The sequence below is a fragment of the Trichechus manatus genome, unplaced genomic scaffold (assembly GCF_000243295.1).
Source record: "Trichechus manatus latirostris isolate Lorelei unplaced genomic scaffold, TriManLat1.0 scaffold00118, whole genome shotgun sequence".
In the NCBI taxonomy this organism is placed as follows: Eukaryota; Metazoa; Chordata; class Mammalia; order Sirenia; family Trichechidae; genus Trichechus; species Trichechus manatus.
This window is the reverse complement of record NW_004444054.1, coordinates 6,755,027-6,780,593: the sequence shown is the minus strand read 5'-3', so window position 1 is coordinate 6,780,593 and position 25,567 is coordinate 6,755,027. Positions and strand designations below refer to the sequence as shown.

Here is a 25,567-nt window from a genome sequence, read left to right as displayed (position 1 = left end):
TTCTTTAGGTACAGGGTAGGAGTGGTACACTGAAAAACGGCTCCCTAAAATGGCAACACTCTAATCTCTGGAACCTGTGGATATGTTACTTACATGGTACAAAGATCTTTGAGGTTGTGGTTAAGGATCTTGAAATGTGGAGATTATCCTGGATTATCTGGTTGGGGCCAATATAATCGCAAGGGTCCTTGTAAGTGGGAGAGAGGAGGGTCAGAGTCAGTAGTATGACGATGAAAGCAAGAGGTTGGAGTGACGTCAGGAAGGGACCAAGAGGCAAAAAATGCAGGTGATCTCTAAAAGCTGAAAAAGGCAAGGAAATAGAGTCTCCCCTCAAAACCTCCAGGAGGGACCAACCTTGCCAATATCTTGTCTTTAGCCAAATGAGACTGATTTTGAACTTCAGACTTCCAGAATTATGAGAGAATAACTTTGTGTTGTTTTAAGCCACTAAATCTATGGTAATTTATCACAACAGCCATAGAAAATTAATACAGACTCAAAATTAATAGAAAGACTCAGAGAGATAATTGGAAAATCTAGTTCTTCAGTGCTTAGGCACAAAGTAGGGACTAGGCTCAGGAATACAGCAGCGATTTAAAATAACATTCACATGTGTTTTGCACTTTGGAAATTACTGTCACATGCGTCTTTTAGAAGTAGACTAGAAAGAAGATCAGGGGCAGATTAGTATCATCTTTGCAAGAAACCTACAGCTTCTGGGTATTTCGTTAGACTTCCTGAAATCCTACATTCTATGGTCAAGACTGGTCCCATAGTAAGGAGCAGAGCATGGCTTACAAGGAAGTGGTTTCTAAGTTGTAGAGCCAAGGTTTTGGAGGAGTGTAGAATATAGTAGTTCCTGATACCCTTTCCAGTCATAAAATTAAAGTGTATGATCCTTGATTCACTGACATTTACCTCAGTTGTATACTACATGCAAAGAAACTAATCTCAGTCTAGAGCATTTATTTCCTATGAAATTGGCCATTCTAGTCATTGAGTAGAAATTGGTTAAATGTTAGTTGTACGTTTGATTATAACACATGTGCATACAGAGACATCGCAATGAGATAATAAAGGAACATTTGTTTCAAAAAAATTTTTTTTTGAAATTGAGTAATTTATTTTCCATTGCTACATTCAGTAGTTTTTATAAACACAACCCACTAATCTATCATTAAAATTGATGTTATCATCATCAATTACTGACTTAGATTAAGGAAAGATAAGTAAATACTCCATTTTGAAATGAGTACTGTGCACATTTTGGATTCATTTTAATATGGAAGGCTGGAAGCCCCTGAAAATATTTTTTTCCATCATATTAGCCAGATTAAAAAAATATATACTGGATTTATAGAGCTGAACCATCTGCTAGTATCAATCTGGTATTGCTTCTGTAAGGAAGATGTTTGCAAATCTTTGCTACCAATAGTTTCCACTTTTTCTTTATTGAATTGAAATATTAAGTCACGATAAAATTCCTTCCAGGTTTTTTAATAGACGGAAAGCTGTTGTCTACTAGCAATAAATATATCTTATTAATTAACAAGAGTGTTATAATATTAAAGCAACCACTTGCTTTCTGTAAACCTAATTTAAAATACTTTAATATTCATTTATATTATCTTTTGAATCTAGAGTAAAAGTCAATAATACTATCACAGGAAAAATAAAATATGATTTTGAACTTGAACTGCAATGAGTAGCTAGGCATTCAGTCTTAATTAACTTGTTGAAAATTTGTCCCAAGTGCATAGTAACATTATCTTTTGATGTTCTTCCAGATGATTAAAAAAATGAAAACAGATTTCAATATTTACTCCATCCCCAAAAGTATCTTATACATATTCAGATAAACTGTGAATAGAACAGAGGATAAAAACATAAACCCCAATATATTCTTTTTAACCCCACTCAAGTAAATTCCTAATTAGTTTATAATAATCTATTTGTGAAAAAATAATGTTGGGCCCTCATTTTTTAATATATCTTATTTTTAGAAGAAGGAGCCCTGGTGGCAAAGTGGTTAAGCGCTCAGCTGATAACCAAAAGGTTGGCAATTCTAATCTACCAGCTGCTACATGGGAGAAAGATGTGGCAGTCTGCTTCTGTAAAGATTACAGCCTTGGAAACCCTATGAGGCAGTTCTAGCCTGTCCTGTAGGGCCACTACGAGTTGGAATCGACTAGACAGAAGTAGGTTTTTTTTTTAAGTTGTAGTTTAGAGGAGTTTTGGGTTTACAGAAAAATTGCGTAGAAAGTACAGACAGCTCCCACGTATTTCCTCCCCCACTGCACACAGTTTTTTCTATTATTAATATCTTGCCTTAATGTGGTACATTTATTTACAATTGATGAACCAATACTGATACACTATTATTAACTAAAGTCCATAGTTTACATTAGGGTTCATGATTTGTGTTTTACAGTCCTATGGGTTTCGACAAATATAGGACAAATGTCCGCCATTACAGTATCCTACAGAATAGTTTCACCACCTTAAAAATGCCCTGTGCTCCGCTTATTCATCCTTCTCTCTCCCCTCCTCCTGAACCCCTGACAACCACAAATCTTCTCACTGTCTCCACATTTTTGCCTAGGCCAGAATGTCACAGTTGGAATCATATGATATGTAGCTTTTTCAACTGGTTTCTTTCACTTAGCAATATGCATTTAAGATTCCTCTACGTCCTTTTGTAGCTTAATAGCTCATTTCTTTTTATCACTGGATAATATTCCATTGTATGGATGTACCACAGTTTGTGTATCTACTCACCTATTGAAGGACATTTTGGTTGCTTTCAATTTTTGCCAGTTATGAATGAAGATGCTACAAACATTTGTGTGTAGGTTTTTATGTGGACATACGTGTTCAGCTCATTTGGGTAAATACCTAGTAGCATGATTGCTAAATCATATGGTAAATCTATATTTAGCTTTGTAAGAAACTTCCAGACTGTCTTCCAAAGTGGCTGTATGATTTTGTATTCCCAACAGCAATGAATAAGAGTTCTGCTGCTTCACATCCATGCCAGCATTTTTTATTGTCAGTATTTTGGATTTTTTATCTATTTTAATAGGTGTATAGTGCTATATCATTGTTGTTTTCATTTGCAATTCATATGCTTGTTTTCCATTATGTATCTTGTTTGGTAAGATGTCTGTTCAGATCGCTTGTCTGTTTTAAAAACTGGCTTGTCTTATTGTTGATTTTTAAGAGTTCTTTACATAAGTTGGATACAAGTCCTTTACCAGAAACGTGTTTTGAAAATATTTTATCCCAGGCTGTGGCTTGTCTTTTCATTCTCCTAACAATGTCTTTTGTAGAGCAGAAATTTTTAAATTTGATGGAGCCTAATTTATTAATTTTTCTTTTATAGATTGTGCTATTAAGAGACCTTCATATTTTATCCTTAAGTTTAAAAATCTTTAAAATGTTTAAAAGTGTTTTATTCACAAAGGAAAACAGGTGACAAAATGGAGTAAGTTATTCCCTTTATGGAGATGATCAATTAAGTGAACAGGAAATATTTGAGAAGTATTTATTTCCATTCTATTCACCCCTCCAATTCAGAGCCACTGGGAAATAAAGAAATTAAAAAAAAAAAAAAAAAGACTTTTCGGGATGTAGATGCTCTGAAGCATTTAAAATCTTCTTTTAATGAAAAGAATGCAAGCCTTCTGAGCAAAATATGGAGTACAATAGGATTAACAAGGGTAACAAGGGCACAACTGCCATTTATAGACCTATATAGTGTCATTATGCCATATTTCATTTATTCTAAGGTGCACATTCTTCTTATATACAGTATAAACAGTTCTGAAATTTGTATGCATCTTATAATCTATGACATGCCTCACAGTTTAATAGACAAGGTTTTTTTTCTTTTTTTTCCTTTCTTTGTGGTATCTAAAATAATGGTGCCATCCATGTTTTCTTAGATTCGATGAATTAGGAAAAGTTGAAATTGTGACTGTGACAATGGAAGAAATGAAAGAAAAATAGGAAGATTGTTCCTTTGTAGAAAATAAGAAGTTATAGCATTTAATAATGACGTCAATGTACACATATGTTCTTTCAGGTTTTTTTTTTTTTGTTTGAGGTATGAATGAAAAAAGTTATGTATTTTTCTTTGGTAAACCCTGAAAAATCTTCTCTTTTTGAAACTCAAACAATCTATGCAACAAAATAATCTATAACATAATAAAAACTCAGAAGGCAAGAAAAGAAAAAGCTTCTTTAGTAATGAAATCGACAGCAATAAGGCTGTTTCTCGCTTATGTCCTCTCCTCACTTTGAATTCATTTACTTTGATATTTACGGGTAATTCTAACAAATATATTTATCTGGTTTCCAATTCTGTGATGAATTAGAGGTATAAATTTTGAAAATGGATGTATTGTCAATCAGCACTCTGATGGCAAGGGAGAAAACCGGGGAAAGTCACAAAGATCAGGAATATAGTCCTCTCCAATTCAAGAAGAATCAGTCTCACATCTTTCAGTAAGCTCTGAGAGCATCACTGCTGAAATACAGAACTCACACTATGAGTCATGTTATGTTGAACCTAAGCCATCAAGCAAAGGCTAAAGTACTCTCTGTATATCTTATTTATGGGGTTGAGATTTTGTGTAATACAAATAGAGAAACTTCTAGCTATCCTGGTGCTTCAAGAGATCAAGCATCATGGCATGGGGTAATTCATCCTTGACAGACCAGGCTAAGTAAGATTTTCTGCTCTTCTTATTTGGTATTAACTATCGGTCTCTTTGTCTGTGTACCCAACTTCTTAATTCTTTCATTCAAAAATCATTTACTGAACACTTCCTTTGTGCTTGGCATCATTCTAAACACTGGAAATGTGGCAATAAACAAAGGAGATAAAATCAGTACCCTTGTTGGCTTATGTACTGAAAGGGGAAGACAGTTCAAATAAATAAAGAAAATATACAGAATTTTTAAAAGTTGTAAGTGCTGTGTAGAACCATCAAGCAGGAGGTTGAAAAGGGGATGACTGTGCTTGGAGGTTTCAATTTTAATTAGATTTGTAAGAGAAGGCCTCAGCTGAGAAGGTAATATGTGAACAAAGATTTGAAGAGGATGAGAGAATCAGAGTCCTGTTGTAGGAGCATGTCAGCTGATTTGAGAAATAGCATGTGAAGTGAGTGCAGGAAGAGAAATAGATGCTGTCAGAACAAATAAAGGTAGAGGTGGGTCACAAATCAGATGGTGCTTTGTAAGTCACTCTGAGGGCTTTAGCTTTCTATTGACGTGTAGGATTTTGAGCATGGGTGTGATCTAATCTGGCTTGTACCTTCAATATTTTGTCTACAGTTTTGAGAATGATAAGAGCAAGGGTGGACCCTAAAAGACCAGTTAGGTTCCTCTTACAATTGTCCAGTAAAAAGATAATGACAGCTTGGATAATGGAGGTAGTAGGGAAGATAGTGAGACATGATCATATTCTGGCTATATTTTGAAGATACAGGAAATAGATTTTGTTGAGGAATTCTATATGGGACATTATAGAAAATGATGAGATTAAATAGTATACCGAAGTCTTTGGTCTGGGGAATCAGAAGAATAGTAGATGTCATTCCAGAGATTGGGAAGATTGTAAGAAAAACAGGTTTGGGAAGTGAGAACAAGAGTTCAGTTTTGGACCCGTTAAATATGAGATGCCTTTTAGACATCTTTGTAGAGCTTTAAATCTAGTGTTTTATATACTTAATAAATATTAAGAGTTGGTATAGGCATTATGGAAGCATTTAGAAGGAGCACTGGATTCAGCCTTAGTTGGGGAGGGAGGTTGTGAGAAGTTTTCCCAGAGAAGATATCTAGGCTGATACGTAAACTAACCTATAAGCTCCGTGATGGACTCTCTTTATTTCTATTTTTTTCTTTAAAAACCTGTTGACTTACCTTCTAAGGTGTTGTAATGTACATATTAGACCCTCAATAAAGACTTGATTATTGAATAAATAAATGAAGGCCCAAGTCATGAAGAGTTAAGTACCAATAGTTACTATTCATTAAATTATCACTAAGCTCTAAGCACTGTTTTCAGTATTTTACATACATTTTCTCATTTAATTCTCATACAAACCATACTGTATTATTGTGCCAATTTTAAGAAAACAAAACTGAGGCTTAGAGAGGTTAAATAAATTGCTCGAGAACACAGTCAAGCCTCTGTTTGACTTACTCTGATTGTAGTTTTAGCTACTGTTTTATATTACAAAGAAATGGAATGGAGAATAGTGAAAAAAAAATGTTCCAGGCAGAGTGAACAGTATCTGAAGGGAAGGGGACCAAAGGGAGTGCGACATTTTCAGGAGATCTGCATGTACAGCGAGATACCTTCTGATGAACTGATGTTTGTATCATACTTAACAGTTTTAAAAGTATTTTCTCATAGGCACTCATAACAATCTCTGTGAGGTGGGGAAATGTTTTTATCATCACTAATGGATGAGAAATAGGCTTACGTTCACAAATTTAGTCAAGAAGGAAGTGAGACGAACTCAGATTTCTTTCACCAAAACTTAAGGTATTTTTAAAAGTTTCTGATCATTTAAAATCATGTGGCGTATCCATTTAGGAGGTGGGGAAATACACACGGAGATACATATATTTTTGTATTAAAAAAATGGAAACTGGAAAATAATTTACGGAATGGAAATGAGTGGGCTGGAAGATGATGATAATAACTCATTTGTTGAACACTTAGGATGCACCTGGTACTGTACTAGGATCTTTACATTTATCTACTAAATTTGATTTCACAGGAGTTGATTAGGAGATTCTATTATCATCTCAATTTTAGAGATGAGGTTATGGGTTGAGGCTGAGCTAGACTAAAGCAATTTACCAGTGATCATCACACAAGTAGAAAGTTGCATAATCAAGAAATGAACTGAACCAGTCAGAAATCAGAGGTTAGACTTTTAACAATTTAGTCAGGAGATATGCAACTTGGGCAGTACTTCACTATTTTTGTTTCTATAATACAGTCAAAAGTGAAATTGACAGCTCAGAGTTGGTTCTGGTAAGTGAGAAATTATTGTCTGAGTTATAACAACGTATGGAGTTGTTCACTGGCCCTGAAAAGATTTTCCATCTAGCTTCACACATGCTTTTATCACAGCTTAAGACAGCAGATGGCCCTCTTGCATTTTCTTTCGCTTACCTCTGTCTGTAAACAACTAAATAGCGTTTTGGGGAGGTAAGGGGGTGGGGGGGAAGCAGGGATTAGGCTAAAAGACCTTGATTATCCCAATGCTGCCCTCCACCCTCTGCTCCCTTAAAACAGGAAGCCACATAGAATTGAAATGACCGCTTGAGGCTTGTGAAATTCACGATCTGAATAGACACTCTGAGACTGAGGAGTCTGCTCTTCCAGGCGCTGCATCAGGGGTCGGCATGCATCAAGAAAGAAAAGCAGAGAGTATTTCTCGGTTATCACAAAGCTGAAAGGCTTTATGTTCCAGGTGTGTTATTAATGTCAGTGGAACCTGTGAGGATTAATTTCCTTTCAACCTTGAGGCGGGGAGGTGGGGGGGGGAGGTGGAAAACGGAAGAGGAGTATCAGAGACCCTCGCAACCAGCGCGTCTCCTGCTCCAAGGAACTTGCTTCTGCTTGGAGAGCTACGGCTGGGGCGGGATCCCTGTCCGCGGTGCTGAAACAGCCTCGTCAGGAGGTGGCGGCACAAAGAACAGAGGTGTCAGAGAGAGTCAAAAACCAACTTCTCTAATTATACAAGGAATTGGGGAAAAGACTGCATTATAAGAAAATACCTGGGAGGAAAATAATTAATACAGCTATAATAACAAGTAGCGTGATCTCACTCTTTTCAAATTAATATAGTTGGCATAAGGCTTAAACAGAAAACAACAAGAGCAACAACAACAACAAAAAGCACAGCAAACCTTTAAAAGCAAAGTAGGTTATGTTGGTTGGGAGAATTGTACTAGATATAACACATCATTATGCTTGACATTTTGCTTCTTTCAAAAACTCACTACAAAAGCTTTAAGTAAATCTGCTGTAATGTTAAACTCATTCAAAAACTGCAGTCTAGAACTTCTGAATGTTTGCATGGCCTGTCTTCAGTGATGGAAAACAGGAGTAGCAACTCTTTATATTAAACAGGATTTATTTCAGTGAATTAAAAAGTCAGACACACTTTAGTTGCCATTGTATAGATATAGCCATCTCTCTGTAGATGGCTTCTCCTTAATAAATAGGGACATCGCAATAGAACGTAAATACACACTCACTAAAAATGGAGAAACAAACACATATAAAGCAGAAAATAAAAGTAGAAAAAAATTAACATGCACCTTTTCCTCACTTTGATTGTCTCATGGGTAATTAGGAATTACAAGTTTCTGGCAAAATACACTTGCATATTTCTCTTAGTAATTATGATATTTTGTACATGTAACATAGCAAGATAGGGTAAGTAAACTTACAGAGTATCTCATTTAGTATTAGGTATGTTATACCTAATCCTAAGTCCAATGATATCTTCATTGTACCCAAATCTACACCCTCATTTAGAACAAAAGGAGACTTATTAATACATACGGAGTAAACAATGAATAGCAATAGAGCAGTAATTGCTCACATGGAGAGGTTGTGGACAAGTTCTGTAGATTAGAAGGCATCTAGCCTCCCTGTAATCAGTCGTTGGCCTCACTTCTCCCACTTGCCTGGTTGCAATTCTCTGCCTGTTCCAGAGACAAAGAGAAAGTATGTGTTGGTTCAGAACTGCTCCCAAAGCTGCTATGTAGGTGTGCCTCTCTTTCCAGCTCTATAGCAGTCACCAGAGAAGTGATTTTTACAAGTTTCTTGATTACCAAATGAGTCTTCATTTCCCTGTCTGTCACACTAGATTGTAAGAAGTCTAGTTTTCTGTTTCTTTTTCTTTACCTTCCTGTGACGATACCCAAAACAGTGTGAAGGAAAGAAGAAAAAGTAAGAAGCCACTAGCAAGAGCTGCACTGGGTGCTGTCACTTGGGGTGTATCCTAGAAACCGCCCATCTGTATTCATCCAAGCATGAAGTCTTTCTCTCCCAACCTCCTTTTTTTCAGGCGTCTCTCTTCCTCCCTTCCTCCCGAGCCTTCGTATTTTCAGTTATCCAAGACAGAACACTGTTGGGACACAGATAGGGAATCAAGGACAGGGGGCATTGGCTGTTGTATCTGAATTTCAGACACAGTTCATATTACTTCGCTCCCTGACAGGGCTTCTCTGCAGAAGAAATTAGAAGACCCAGGGACACAAAAGATGAGAGCTTCAACTGGAGTGTCCCCCGAGTTTGGTTTCTCTTTTTTACTGTCGCTAGAATATTGTCACACCCCCTTAATATTTCTGCAACGACTTCCTCAATATCTTCCTGGGCGTTGTGTCCTATCCAGCTGCTGTCGTGTAGCAGCTACGGCGGGCTGTCGTCTCCAGAGTTGGGAAGGGGTTTTCTCAGGCCACCTTGTCACATCTTCTCTCCTTCCCCCTTGCCTCCTTTTTGTTCCGTGTCACCATTTCCAAATGACAAGCCTGCCCTTCCTGGCAGCAGTAGAAGAGTCCAGCAAGTTTGGGTGGACTAGGTGAAGAGTGGAGGCACCACCCTCTCATGATACACTCTCCTCCCTCCCAATCTCCCTCCCATCCCCTCCTCCTTCCAGGTTTGGGGGTGCTTCGTGTTGAAGGGATTAGCTGGAAGGGCGGAAACCGCCTCGCTCTCCTACTGCAGCGGAGTTTCTGTGGACCGGGAGCCACGTTAAGATCGCGACGCCCAGCTAAGGCGCGGACGCGACGGAAACCAGAGAGTTTCCTCTTAGAAAAAGCGCACCGATATTCTTTCAATTCCTCCTCCTTTGACCCAGCCTCTTTGTACACTTCCCTACAGTCTATCGTAGCTTTTTTTTTTTTTAATTTTGAAATTAGTATTATATACATTTGGTGTTTTGTTTCTGAAGAATAGACCTAGGAGGGAGAGTAGGTGGGGGGATGTGGAGGGGTGAGAACTGAGCACTTTGATTAGAGATCTCCAGGGAGAAGATTGCTCTCTCCAGATGCTGATTTCCAAAGCACTTGACAATCACCGGGACAAGCCGAGAGCAGGCGCCGGCGGCGGCGGCGGAGAAAGCGGCCGGTGGGCAGCTGGGGCTCGCCCCTGAGTCTTGCCCAGCGCTCTCTGGACAGACCGACGCGCGGAGACACCGTCGGGACCTCCCCTCCGTCTGGTACCCAAGAAGAAGGCGGCCGGCTCTCCCTCTCCGTCCCGGAAGGCTGGCAGGACAAAAAGGCAGCGCGAGTGGCAGTGGCAGCCCCCGACAGGGCTCCAGCGGCGCGTGGTGACCGGCGGCGCCCGCAGCGGCCGCCCCACTCCCTGCTGCCGGCGCGGCCGGGCGGCGGCGGACACGACCTCCGGCTCCCCAGACTCGCCCGCTGCGCCCCGGGCGCATCTGCGCGCCTGGCCCCGCGCTCCGCGGAGAGGGCGATGGGTTCTAGTCGGGACTGAGCGCGCCTACCCCTCTTCCCAACCCCTCCGTCCTTTCCCCTTCGGCTTCCCCGAGAGCGAGCTGCGGTCTGCGTGCCGTGCCCTTCCCTCTCCCGTGCCCCCCGCTCCCCTTCCTTCTGACCCCTTCTTTCTTGGACCCATACCGTGGGCCACCATGGCCGCGGCTATAGCCAGCGGCTTGATCCGCCAGAAGCGGCAGGCGCGAGAGCAGCACTGGGACCGGCCGTCTGCCAGCAGGAGGCGGAGCAGCCCCAGCAAGAACCGCGGGCTCTGCAACGGCAACCTGGTGGATATCTTCTCCAAAGTGCGCATCTTCGGCCTCAAGAAGCGCAGGTTGAGGCGCCAAGGTCTGTGCGGGTCACTGTTGGGAGGTGCGCCCCAAGATCTCTCCCATATCCCCCCCGGGGGCGTCCTTGGCCTACCCTAACTCCCTTTCTCCCTCCCTCTTGTCCACCTCCCACCCCCACCCCCACCCCCACCCCAGGTCTCCCCTTCTGAGAGCTCCTTCCGCGGGGAGCTGGGAACCTGCTCTCAGGCAACCTGTAGCCACTGAAAACTCACCCCTGCCAGGAGCTGGCAAGTTGTTGGCTCGCTCCTCCCTGTCTCTGGCTCTCCGAGTCTCTTGCAGGCTGGGTCCGGGAACATCTGTCTGTACTTGGAGGATCTTGGCTTCCCCTGAGAATAGAGGTTTAGACCAGGTCACTGTCTGACCTAGAACATTAGGAGAGGATCTTCATTCCCGAAACACCTCGGGGTCGCCCTTGCTGTTCCCAGGCTGATTTCCAGCTGCCGGGAATGTCTGTTTGTGTGGCCTCACTTGGCCTTCCTGGTCTCTTGGAAATGTCCTTGGACCTCAGCAGACTCTGGTGTAAGGAGAAGGGAGTGGAAGACGCGTGTGAACCAAGGGTTAGTTCAGTTGAGATTTACCAGAAAGCTGGTTAGCGGGCAGCATTTGAGCGCTCGGTAGCCCCTCGGTCAAATCTTGGGATTGGAGCGAGGACGGGGAGCAGTGAGTCAAGAAGGATAGGTCAGAATTGGGGGTTTGTCGAAGTATAAATTCCTAATGTGTGTCAGTTTTAATTGAAAGACCGACGAATTCCATGAGAGGAGACTTGCAGACACTACGTAAAGAGGACAATAGTTACCTTACTATACATATTACTGGAGAAACAATTAGTGCCCAGCATGACCTTCTTTTGTTACTTTTAAAATGTCAGAGTCTGAGAAAGCAATCCCCTCCGGAGACGGGGCCCAGCGGCTTCTGTTCCTCTCCCTGCTTGTTTCCACATCGAGTTGCTAAGGGTGGTTGTTTCGAGAACATGTGGGGTGTTCAATGCACTAGAAAGGGGATTGCTTGCTTTTCATAACCAAGTGGGTTTGGCAGGAAACATCGAAGAATATATTTACATTAATAGGAGTATATGTTTGCCCAGCACATTATATTCTCCGTGACCAGCTGTGTTTGTTTTAAATGCCCTGTTCTTTCAAAGACAGGGGAGAGACGCCTATGCTATAAATGTGTGTCTATGTGAGTTAGTCAGTGAGAGTGTATGTGTGTGTGTGTACACATTTACAAATCTGTGACCAAAAGTTTTAATGCTTGTTGTTTAAAAAGGCTAAATAAAGCTAAGTGGTAAAAAGGGATAAGCACTCATTCCACAATTAAGAAATTAGAGATTATTTGCTCTTAGAATTAAGCTTAAAAGGCAAACATCTGAAAGAAAAATCCAAGTGGAAGTGTGGTAAGAAATGTAAATGTAAAATAAGGTACTTCTTGGTGAAGGATTTGGGGACAGTGATACTTTCAGACAAGTGTAGAAGCTATTAAGAAAGATGAATTTAGATCTTCCGCTTTATCCTAAAGGCTTACCCAGCTCTCCTTTGTGTTACACGACCAGCTCAACTGTTTTTAAGCACTGGTGATCCACATTATCATGACTTACAGTGTTTGTATCTCACCTTATTTCATCAGTCAGATTATCTTCTAGAATATAGCTTTCACCAGGTACCAATAAAAAAAAAAATTTCCATAGAGTTGATTTAGACTCATAGTCAATCCTATAGGACAGAGTAGAATTGCCCCATAGGGTTTCTAACACTGTAATTTTTACAGAAGCATAATGCCACACTTTTCTCCCACGGAGCAGCTGGTGGGTTCAAACCACTGACTTCAGTTAGCAGCTGAGTGCTTAACCACTGCACCACCAGGGTTCCTTTTTTTTCACCAGATGGAGCTCCAAATTTGCCATCTACTTAAATATTTTATCTTCCATATAAGCTTGTTTTAATGTAAATAATGATGAAAACTTATCATATGTATTCTGTAAACATATCACCAATAGATTACATTATAAATATGGACAATAAATGTTTTGTGTCACATTGGGTAGTGAAAGAAGGTTTGCTCTACTCTACTGAATCTTAAGATGGGCATATTCTTTTTTTCAGATACAGAAAGGTATCTGAGTTCTCTAGCAGTCTATTTCCCAGTTTTTAACTCTGACTGCTCTTTCGGTATTCATGAGTTCAAAACGATGCTTATGCCTTGGTGCTCTGAAGAAAATTATATCTGAGGTCATTTTTACTACCTCATTTTTTTTTTTTGTGGGAAATTTCATCAGTCTTTTCTTATATTCCTCATACAAGAAATATATTCTTTCATAAGGAAAAATATAGATACTATATACCTGTCAAGTATCAGAAAGGAATGAATTTATTAGTGTTAGTAATTTTAAGCAAAACAAATGTTAAAACTTTACATTATGTAAATTGTACATTAATATATACTCATATAATTTCCTATTATTATATATATAACTGTACATAATTATTTGATTATTTAAATAATCTTCTAGGAAATATTTTAAGGGTATTTACCTTATCCTCGAATACTCACTCTTTGTATAGGGAATGCCCCCAGGAAATTTTACAAATTTTATTTATTAATTCAAAAGTACAAATTTCAGGTATGACAATGTTATATATCATTATATTTGAAAATTGTTAATTTGGAAAATAGTTACCGAGTCCCTACGCATGCCAGGTTCTGTTCTATGTATTAGATGTAGAGCAGTGACTAGAACAGATTAAACCTCTTCCACCATGGAGCTTGCAAACATGGGGTAGAAAGTCATACACGTGGAGAAATATATTAATAAGAAATTACAACATTTAAAGTTCTACAAACCAAGTGAGCAGAGGGCTGAGACAGAGAATTGCAGAGGTGAAGATGATGGGAAGGGACCTAAAGAGACCAAGTAGTCAAGGTGGGCCACACTGAGATCTTTAGGTTGAGGGATGACATCTGAGAAAGATGGAGATGTCTGAAGAGCAGGTGGCAGGAGCAATGCATGGAAGCAAAGACCCTGAGGTGGGGAAAGTCTTCATTCTACTGGGACAAGCAAATGGGGTGTAGAAACTTTAAGTATACTGTCAAGTATAATACATTTTGACGTTTGCAAATAGGCTATAGAGTAGTTCCACATTTTGAATTTTGGGGAAAGGTAATACATATTTCTTAAATGTATGGTATTTTTTTTTTGACACTCCATTTTGTAGTGATTTACTTAATGTAAAGAGTATAACTAATATTTACCTATCCACTCTGAATAGGAGCCCTACATCCACCAACCTCTACCCTCGCTGGATGATTTTTGGTACCAGTCAGTTGCTATGATGAAGGACGGAAACTTACAGTGTGGCTGCTGGTGGTGGGGCTGCACTCTGACTCTATCCTACCTTTCCAGCTTCCTTTCCGCTCTACCCTTCCCACCCCTACACTCCAAAGCCTCCAGCCACCATTTAGTGCTCATCAAATTAGCCACACACTTTCAAAGCTTCGTGTTTCTGTTCATACTTTACTCTGTGCCTAGAATCTTCTCTTCACTTCTGTCTTTACCTGTTGAAATTATCCTCATTTTTTTAAAGCTTGGAGAAAAGCATCGCTTCCTCTGGAAGTCTTCCCTCATTCCGCAGAATTGATGATAATCTGCCTGTGGCATTTTATACCCCACTGTTATTTGTACCTGACAATAACTAATTGGGTGCACATTTTCAGTAGACTGTAGTTAGGAGCAAAGTCTGCATTTCCTGCACCTTCGTACGTCTTAAATCTTGATAGAGTGTCTGCTATGTCCTGAGCAATATGCTCTTGAATTAACGTGAAGTAAGGAAAAGTCAAGAGGCTTAAAGCTACGAAAGTGTCCTTGAACCATATTGCTCAAAATAGGCTCTTTTAGGAGTAAAATACTTCTTTGTGGTAAATATATATATAAAACAAAACATTTGTCATCTCTACATTTTTCATATATACAGTTCAGTGACATTAATGTTTGTCATATTGTCCAGTGATCACCCTTATCCATCCTAAACTTTTCCATCACCCTTAACAGAAGCTCAGTGTACCCTAAACATTGAGTCCTTCTTTCTCCCTCCTTCCCAACTGCCCCTGGTAACCACTAATAGATTTTGATCTCTCTACATTTGCCTGTTCTAGATATTTCATGTAAGTGGGATCATATATGTGTCCTTTTTCTAAGTCTGTATATCTAATTCATCCCCTTTTTAAGGGATTGGAGACTAGTTGTACATTTGTGAATTATACACAAGAGTGTAAGAACATAACAAACCTCACTTAGGGCTTAATTAATTTAGTAAAAAAAAATAGATATTTAGTATATATTAATTTAGCTAAAGGTAGAGGAAAGCACAAAGAAGTAAACAGTTTGAAAATAGCTTTATTGCTTGGAATCTTAACAAAAGAGAAAACTAAAATAGAAACTGCATGCAATGATATATAGAAACTGCATGCAATGGTATATAAAAACATTTTCCCTGAAGAGGTTACATTTTAATTATGAGTTTTTAAATCAAACAACACCCTCCATTGCTGGTAAGATAATAATCTTCCGAAGTATTTGGTACGGCTCACGCAATAGCTTCTTGGGATTCGCTTTTTTGGCTGCTGCACGGGGCATAGCACCATGTGCTGTGTGTGCTCAACCAGTAGTTGGATGGGCTTCCTACCAACATACCTTTCCTACAATAAATTAGAGGATGTCATAGAAAACAAGCAATGAAAAATAAGCGACTTCACGTTTGTGATCAAGTTACACTGTGATATAAAAGGTAGAAATATAGGTCCATACATACAAACAAAACTGCTTTATTCCTGTGTGATAGTGAAACCACCAGTTACCCAAAGAAAAGTGTAGCCATCCTTCTTCAAGGTACTATATAAGGAAAGAAGTTTTCACCCTCTCAGAAAACAATCAATAGCAAAATGATCGTTTTCTTTTTTGCTGCTTTTTCAGTGCCACTACCATGTAAAAGTTCAAAAGACCGCCTGCTTATTTTGGCTGTTAAGATAAAATAAAACAAGAAAACATGTTTTCCTCCAAATCACCATCCTTCTTTTCTCTTGCAAGTGTGTTTTTGAGTTTTCTAAGCCCACGACTATGGGTGTTTCCTACACATCTTTTGAAGATACCTGTTGCTACCTTTCTGATAATCAGAGAAAGAGTTTAATATTTGTGAGTTGTACTGAGTTTAGATAAAATGATAGTGTTTCTAAAATGAATTGTCTTATTTTTTAACACTGTTGTCAGGTACAGAATTTCTAAGGGAGCGGTCTTATGTATGGGAAGATTACTGAATTGGTAAATGAAACAATGTTAGATTTTAAAAAAATGTGTACCTTGTTTTCTCTCTGCGGCTTAATTGTTATGATTTCAACAGTTGACATTTGATACATACCTATTGCCGTGGAGTCCATTCCAGCTCATAGACACTATAAGACAGAGAAGAACTGCCCCACAGGGTTTCCAAGGAGTGGCTGGTGGATCCGGACTGCCGACCTTTTGGTTAGCAGCCGTAGATCTTAACCACTGAGCCACCAGGGCTCCACATTTGATATAGACTTCCAAAAATGGTTGCTACCATAGAGGAGCAGTAAGCAAAGTGTGAAATAGTAGGTGAAGTAAGACATAAGTAAGCTTAAGTAAGATCGTTTGCTTTGGAATGCATTCGATTCATAAACGGAGTTGAGAAAATAGTACTTTATTGCCAGTTACCTGGAGAAGAAGTCCTTCAACTTTTCCTAATAAAAGATTTCAGAGGAACCAACACTTCCCCACCCCTACCCCCACCCCAAACTGGCGTTCCCATTACCAATTACAAGTTTCAATTTATATTTTACGTTAGTAGAATTGTAGTTCTAGAGTTATAGTTCTACATTTAGCCCCACCTTTCTATTATTCTGTTAATAACTTTGTTATATATAAAGTTACTGTGAGGATAATTATTTTCAACCTAGACATGAATGCTCCCTCTCCTCAATGTAACATGATAAGTAATTTAAATTTTCTTTACTTAATTTAGAAAGAGTTGCAGAAATGTAAACGGAAAACGTAGATGAATTGTTTTTCACTCTGATTATGCATTTATATTACCATTTATAGATGTATCTGGAATTCTAGTTTTTTTTCTAGTTGACTTTATAATGTTCTCTACCTAAATGATGAGAAACTTTATTTAAAAGGACTATGATATACAGATAAACAAAGTGTATATGATTTTAAAAATATTATTTTAACCCCGGTGGTGTAGTAGTTAAGAACTATGGCTGCTAACCAAAAGATTGGCAGTTCAAGTCCACCAGCCACTCCTTGGAAACCCTATGGGGCAGTTCTACTCTGTCCTATAGGGTCACTATGAGTTGGAATCAACTCTATGGCAACGGGTTATTATTTTAACATTCAAAGGCTAAAAAATCAAAGACACCATAATGATTAACTCAACCATGTAGGAGACTATATTAGAGGGTTTAATGCAATTTAAAGCCAGCCACGTAGAAGACTATATTAGAGGGTTTAATGCAATTTAAAGCCAGCCACACATGTTGGTACTACCTGAAAATAACTAATTCAGTAATTTTACTTATAATGATCCCAACATTCATTTTGAGAAACTCAGATCACATGAATATGTCACCGTTTACCGGGGGTAAGGGGAGAGCAGTAGGGAATGGTAGAAAGAATCTGGGCACATTCACTTCAATCATTTTATGATAGTTACTACTTTGTCATTCTGGAGGAAATCCTCTTTTCATAAAGCAATTTTTTTTTTTTTTTTGGGTGAAATACATGTTTCACTCTATGCTTTTCTCGTTCTTTGATAGCAGGTTTAGTAGAGACCCCTATGGTATGACCATGGAGGACGGCTACTTAAAAGTCAGTGTTTCATCAGTGCCCAGCATTAAACTGCACTCCATAGGTACTTGTTGAATGAATGAAAAATCCAGAATTTCTCAGGACATACATGTAGCAGTGGTACAGTGTAAAAATTGAATTCGATTCATACGTAGCAATGGCTGCAACTGAGTTGGTACTTGTTAATGTATTTAACAACTATCTACATGACACCTTGTTTCAGGGGCTTTGCTATTGAGAACTGTTTGATTCTCACAGCCACCCTATGTGATGGGTACACAAGTATTATCCACCCATTTTACAAGTAAGGGGAGCCCTGGTGGCGCAGTGGTTAGGAGATAACTAACTGCTAACCAAAAGGTCAGCAGTTCAAATCCACCAGTCACTCCTTGGAAACCCTATGGGGCAGTTCTGCTCTGTCCTATAGGGGTGTTATGAGTTGTTACTGACTCGATGGCAACGGGTTAGTTGGTTTTGGTTACAAGCGAGGAACCTGAAACACAAAAAGTTGAATAAATTGGCCAAGTTCACATAGCTTAGTAAACAGTGGTGTTGGGATTAAAATACAGGTTTCCAGTCCAGTTTATACATTTGTACATGTATCTGGAATTCTAAGTTTCTTTCTAGTTGTGCTTTATAGTATTTTCTCCCCAAATGATGAGAAACTTTATTTAAAAGGACTATGATATTTAGATAATACAGAGAGCAGGTCCAGAGACCCTGCTGTTAACCAATGCCAATTGTTTATGGCCATATATTTTATTTCATTCTCTCAATTAGTTGAGATTCACCATTTCACAGCATAGGAAACTGAGGCTCAAACTTCATGTATTACCGGAAGACTTACACTTAGCAGGTGATACAGCCAGCATTCAAAGTCAAGTCTGTCTACACTAAGTCCTCTATCCCTTTACCCCCCTGTGTTACACTGTTTCAGTTCCTTATGACATTGTGAGCTCCTCATTAATGAAAGTCATGCTACTTTAGGGCATATGGTAGATGCTCAGCATATAAACTTGTTAACTGGATGAGTGTTACAGTGTTTGCCTTGATGTAAAGACAGATTTGTGGGCCTTGGGGGGAAGAGGAAGGAGAACTAAGTGCTGTATTTTATCAAACCACTTTTGACATTGGAATGTGGCTGTGTTTCCAACAAGTGTCTGGATGTGATACGTTGGTGTTATCTCCTTAATGAATTGCAACATTGACCTGAAATTCTGAAAAGCATTAATTTAGAGTGTTTTCATTAGTATGTAATTAATTTTCGTGTTAAATCCTTTATTTCGTTAATTTTCCTGGACTATAGACTATATATTCTAGACATTTCTTATTTCTGATAAGATGCGTAATGGGTTATATCCCTTATAGGCCTCATTGTAGCAAACCACAAAGGCAATAGGGTCGCAAATTAATCACGAAAATCACAGACGCTGTTAGAAGTCTAGATACTGTGCATGTTGTATTTGCTGCTTTTTGACTTAACACTTTGACTCATAGTCCTTTCTTAATGAGTTCTTAGATCTTATTCTTAGTACTAATACTAGAAAAACAAATGTAATCTAATTTGTTTGTAAATTTTATTGTGCACTCTATTAAGATTGTGCACAGATACACTTTTGACTCTGGAATTCCCTTACAAATCTAGTTATGTATTATTTGGAGATTTTTTTTAAATTGGATTATATTATCTGGCTCCTCTTTCCTTGCCTTATTTACATGGTAAAACTAACTGGTTAATTCACCTGTCCACTTCCTTTGTACCTGCACCTACCCAGCTGGTTTGGTACCTACACAGCCGCGTGGATTGGTCTCAATTTAAGTTCACAGCCAGTAACCTCACGTGGGCCTTTAGTACAGTTGAAAAAAAAATTCATTTCCATTTAACTAGTTAATATTTATTTCCTTCTTTCTCTCCAAATTTCTCACACTTTCTACCCCCATTTCTAGTCTCAACTATGGCTTTGTTTTCTATTTCTCTGAGAAAATAGAAATAATCAGAGAAAAATTTTCACATACTCCACAACTGCTTTTATCAGTCTATCTGCAGATCTATCCATATACTCTGCTTTTCCTGCTGAACTTTTGGATGAACTCTGGTGTTCCTATCGAAGGTCAAGACCTTCTCAAATTGTGCAGAAGGTCCTCTCTCCTACTCAGGGGCATAATCCAATAATTCTCCTCTGTCTTCTGCATCATGAAATTTCTACATACTACTGTATTATTCTCATCAGGATATAAATATGCTCTAATATATCCATCTTAAGAAGGAACTCTGTCTCAATCATGCATTTCTCTCTAGCTATTGAACCAATTGCCTTTTTAAAATTTTTTTAGCAGAACTCCTTTAAAAAGAAATCACCAACCCCTCTCCTCCCATCTTTCTTGAATGCTTTCCAATTGAGTTTTTTCTCCACCAATAAACTACTGTTGTCAAAATCACCAATGACCTGCAAGTTTTCAAAACCAAAGGTCTATTCATTCCTTATCCTGCTTGTACAGCATTTGATATTCCACTTTTCAAAATGAATTTTTATTTTTTACTGTAATGTGGGTAAAGTTAGCATCAAAGTACTTTAAACATATTATTCACTGCACCAAAAACCCTTCATGGGATCATCTTTCCATAGTTAACGATAGATCGAAATTTCTAGCTGAGTAGTATTAATGCACTAACAGCTGCCATGACATGGTATGATGTCCTGCCAAGCGCTGACTCACGTGTACCACTGGAGGGCAGTATTCGTGGTTTCCTTACTAGGGAAGACTATTCCTTTCAACACATCTTTTTGTGTTGGTCTGAGTGATGTGTCTCCAGGATAAATGGAGAGAAGAATGGTCTTTCTAAGACTTAGCCTCTTATTTATTGTTTGTCTTTGAATTCAACTATAATAATTTTTGACTAAGCGGTCACCATTTTCAAATTCCTTAATTACAAGCATAGTCAATAATAATTGGTGAATTAATATTTTCATTAATTTTCTTAATGCCAAACATAATTCAAATTCAGGCATTATATATAAATAGCCATAAACTTAGTAAGAGCCATTTAACATGGTTTATTTTTTGTGTGTGGCTGATATATTTGCTTTTTATTTTTATGTCTGAAGGTTTCAAGTAATGCTAATATGTTCCCTTCCATATCTGTTATATGTAGACAACTATTTTACATATATGATTTTTATTTTTCTTTTTTATTCCTGTTAGAATGAGAAAGAACTTCTGGGAGGTATTAAAAATGATGGTGAGCTGGCAATTGGAGTATAAAAAAGCAGAACTGTCCCTTATAGTTTCAAAGGCGGGCCTGGTGGATTTGAACTGCAGACCTTGTGGTTAGCAGCTGTAGCACTTAACCACTAGGCCACAGGGTTTCCAAATGGAGTATAGGAATAGATTTATAGACAGAGTTCTGTTATCTCCAGGGATGATATATAACAACTAGATTCAATGACTATTACATGAAGATAAAATCTTTTCTCTGGAAACTCTTGAATACTTGATACGTAATACTTGATATGGTTTGTTGGTTCGCTTTCTTTAGAATTCAACAATTCTATCCCTTTTGAAGAGGTCTTTAAGATAGTGAGAATCTTGTTGCTTAACACAATTTTATTCCACCACAAGCCTCATTTTATCTCTTTAAATTTCTGTAAATAACTCCTGCCTATCCTTGAATATGTTATTCCCTTCAAATACTTCTTCATGGCTTCTTATCCCCTTTACCATTTGGCCAAGTTACAATTGTTTAACTCAGTTAATCTTTCTGCATAAGTAAATGCCACCAGCGCCTTCATAATTTCTGTAGCTTAGATTGTTCAATAATTACGTCATCCTTGTTCCAGCAAATGAGATGACTTATATTTTCATGAAAAGATTTTCATGCTGAGGTTGTACTTGATGTAGAGGAGACTGAATGCATCTGCTGTCTCCCTTCTGTCTAGGGGTGGGGGTCTGACTTGAATGGAGGGAAGAAGAAATGGTGCAGTGTTTAAGAGTTACTGCTGCTAATCCAAAGGTTGGCAGTTTGAATCCACCAGCCACTCCTTGGAAACTCTACGGAGCAGTTCTACCCTGTTGCTATGGTGCCTAGTGTCGCTATGAGTTGGAATCGGCTCAACGGCAATGGGTTTCTTTGGTTTATGCAAGACACAAGTAGCCCTGGTGGCGCAATGGTTAAGTGCTGGGCTGCTGACAGAAAGGTCGGTGGTTCAAACCCACCAGCTATTCCTCCGGAGAAAAGATCTGCTCCTGTAAAGACTTCAGCCTAGGAAACCCTGTGAGACAGCTCTACTCTGTTCTGTAGGGTTGTTATGAGTTAGAATTGACTTATGGCACACAGCAACAACGACAACACGCAAGGCAAAAGTAGCTGGCTTGGTTTCGTGCCTGAAAAGTGAAATTGAAGGCAAAATGCAGGGAATGTGACCAAACTTCTTCATGAACTGCACCTGCCAGAATCAGAGGCTTTATCACCCACATCTCTTACTTCTCCGAACCCCAGGAAGTGACATTGTAGACATGATCACCATCTCACAAAGAAGGGGTGTCTCTGGCTGTGCCTCCACTTTTGCTTTTCCTTCCAGTGGCTGGGACTCGAGGTCAAAAAGCTGGACAGAATGGCAGAGCCCAGACACTTTGGTCCCATAATCTCTTAGACTTTTCTTTTGGAGTAAGCTATCACTGGAGGGTGTGACAATCATGAAGGTTTCCTGTAAGATTTGGAATATTTCGTGTTTGTCCACTTTTTGTCTTCTTCATCGTATGCCCTCTGCCTTTTGGAAAATTGTTTTAAAAATTGCTGTATTTTCAAGTATGGGACATTAATGAGACAAGGTTTCCTGTTCCTATGCTACTGTTGCAGAACTGATGTAATTTTCTCATTAGAAATGTCCCTGGTGCCTCAGCATCCCCATAACTGTTATCACTTTACTTTCTGGGTGGTTTATTGTTGTATAGTCAGATGAAAACTGAGACCTACAATAAACTATTAAGCACTTTTTGCAACTTCTACACCAACAAATCAACCTAAAAATAAATCTTTCCATCTCCGTGGGTTTTTCTTTTGCCCCATGATAGTAGCAGTAACGGATTATTTCAGCACAATTTCCCGGGATACATTAGTTTATAACATAAGTATTCCTATCTGTTAATTTTTAAAAAAAGGAAACACAGCACTTTGCAACATCACAGTTTTTCAACACTAACCAAGGTGTCTTTATAATTGGCTAGCTTCATATTGCTGTTCGGTTTTTTTTTTTCTTTTACCCGCCCTCCCCACCCCAAACAATACTCATTGTCTCCTGAAGTAGGCCCATTGATCTTTTTCTTAAACAGTCAACGTAAGGAAATACTCAAAGTATTACCCCCACTGCTCCTTTCACCCCTATTACTTACCACTGTCCCTACTACTGATGAGCACTTCAACACACAACTGTACCCACTGTCCACAGTGCTATGCGGTGATGGTTCGAGCAACGACTCAGACACAAGGGACCCTGAACCTCTCTCTGCCACTAGCTAGCTGGGCAAACGTGACAAGTCTGTTACTATGTGGAGAACTCTATGCAATGAGAAGGTTGGACAAGAGGATTTGGAAGACAGCTTAAATTCTTTTACTCTCTTGTTTAGACCTCTTATGACTAGGCTTTCAAAAATAGAGACAGAGCTAAGTCCCTTTGCCACAGGGCTTACAGTTTGTATTCCAAGTCCATCCCCAGATCAGAATTGCCCTCTCAGTGCGGTATTCTCAGTGTCTGCCTCTCTGTCCCCTGCCTCCAGAGCTTTACCGTTTACTTTGACTCCATGCTTCCTGGGCTGCTAGCTAAATACATGAAAATAGTAGAGTAATTCTCCCTGTATATTATATATATGCAGCCCTTGTGGCACAGTGGTTAAGAGCTTGACTGCTAACCAAAAGGTCAGCAGCTCGAATCCACCAGCATCTCCCTGGAAACCCTACAGGGCAGTTCTACTCTGTCCTATAGGGTCTCTATGAGTTGGAATCGACTCGATGGCAAAGATTTTATTTATATATATTATATATAGCCTTTTGTGATTTAAAATGTAAACAATCTGTATCTGTTGTTTGGGTTTGAGACAATTGCAGCTAATGGTGTTCTTATCTGTGTGTGTAGATAAAAAGATTAATGTGCAGCTCGTTATATGATACAGCTAAGACATGGGGCATAAAAACAATGTAAGTACTAAGTATGTTTAACTCCAACTATATATATGTATATACACATACATACATGCATGTAAGTATGTATATGTATACATATATATACACACACATATATGTACTTGCTTGTATGTATATGTGTGTATATATGTGTGTGTGTGTGTGTGTGTGTGTGTGTGTATATGTGTATATATATATATATGAGCCCTGGTGGTGCAATGGTTAAGTGCTTGGCTGCTAACTGAAAGGTCAGCAGTTCTATCCCTCCAGCCACTCCATGGGAGAAAAGACCTGGTGATCTATTCCTGTAAACATTACATCTAGGAAACCCTATGGGGCAGTTCTACTGTGTCCTGTAGGGTCGCTGTGAGCTGGAATCATCTTGATGGCACACAGCTACAACGTATACATACATACATACATATATATAGTTATTGTTAGTTGCTGTTGAGTGAGCTCCTGCTAATGGCGGCCTTATATGCAACAGAATACAACCTTGCCCAGTTCTGCGCCATCTTCATGATTGTTGGTGTGATTGAATCCATTGTTGTGGCTATTGTGTCAATCCATCTTATTGAGGGTTTCACTTGTTTTTACTGACCCTCCACTTTGCCAACCATGAAGTCTGTTTCTACTATTGGCCTTTCCTGATGACTATCCAAAGTAAGGGAGCTGAGGTCTCACCGTATTGCTTTTAAGGAGCATTTTGGTTGTGTTTCTTATAAGACTGATTTGTTTGTTCTTTTGACAGTCCACGGTATATTAAATATTCTTCACCAACACCACAATTTGAATGCACCAGTTCTTCTGTCTTCCTTTTTCATCATCCAGCTTTTGCATGCATGTGAGGTTATTGAAGAGTATTGGCTTGGTCAGGTGCATCTTAGTCATCAAAGTGACATCTTTGCTTTTTCATAACTCTAGAGAGGTCTTTTGCAACAGAGTTGCCTAATGCAATATGCTGTTTGATTTCTTGACAGCTGCTTCCATGGAGATTGCATTTTTAAAAAATTGGGGGTCATCAGATCTTCAGGGAAGTGTCTGCATTCTTTAGTTATTGTGTTTAAATAATATTCAGCCCCTACCCCACCCTTTGCCATTACCGTATCTTTAGGCAGATGAAATCTACCGTTCTCCTTTATTCATAGATGTGTGTACTGACGTGGAAAAAAATAAGAAGCCTACTGCAGTCTATACTAAAAGTCAGTTTAATGCCTCACAGTATTTGTAGAACTCGATTCTTCCCAAAGACCTTTATTTGTTTTACTTTAACAAGCGTCATAACATTCTTCTGGTGTTGGCATCAGAATAAGGCTTTTTCTTTCATTTTACAGGTTGGGTACATGAAACCTAGTCAACACTAGGTGCCAAGTAAAAGCCATTTGAAGGGAATAAAGCTTTAATAAGGAAACAATGACAAACCTGGGAAAAAAGATACACCTAAAATGAATGAACACACACACACACATCACAACCAACGTCTGAATTTAAATGAATGACAGGGTGCCTCATGAGTATTTCCAATTTGCAGTTTGAAGTCCTTTTAAGTAATAATGAACATATTCCTCAAGAACAGTGTACCATTCTCCTAAATAGCAACCAAAATGCATTTGAAGAGAATCATAAACGAAAAAAAAAATCAAACAGAAA

At 38.9% G+C, this 25,567-nt stretch overlaps 1 protein-coding gene across 7 annotated transcripts in view; it reads left to right on the top strand.

Annotated features, from left to right (window-relative positions):
• Nucleotides 1-25,567, top strand: part of FGF14 (fibroblast growth factor 14) — a 729,160-nt gene that overhangs the window by 482,343 nt on the left and 221,250 nt on the right. Inside the window, exon 1 of one of the 7 annotated variants that reach the window (XM_004384170.1) lies at nucleotides 10,686-10,878. The exons of the other annotated variants lie outside the window; for them this stretch is intronic. Within the exon in view, the coding sequence (XP_004384227.1) occupies nucleotides 10,686-10,878 (193 nt within the window). Of the gene's footprint in view, nucleotides 1-10,685; nucleotides 10,879-25,567 lie in introns of those variants that run through there. 7 annotated transcript variants of the gene reach the window in all.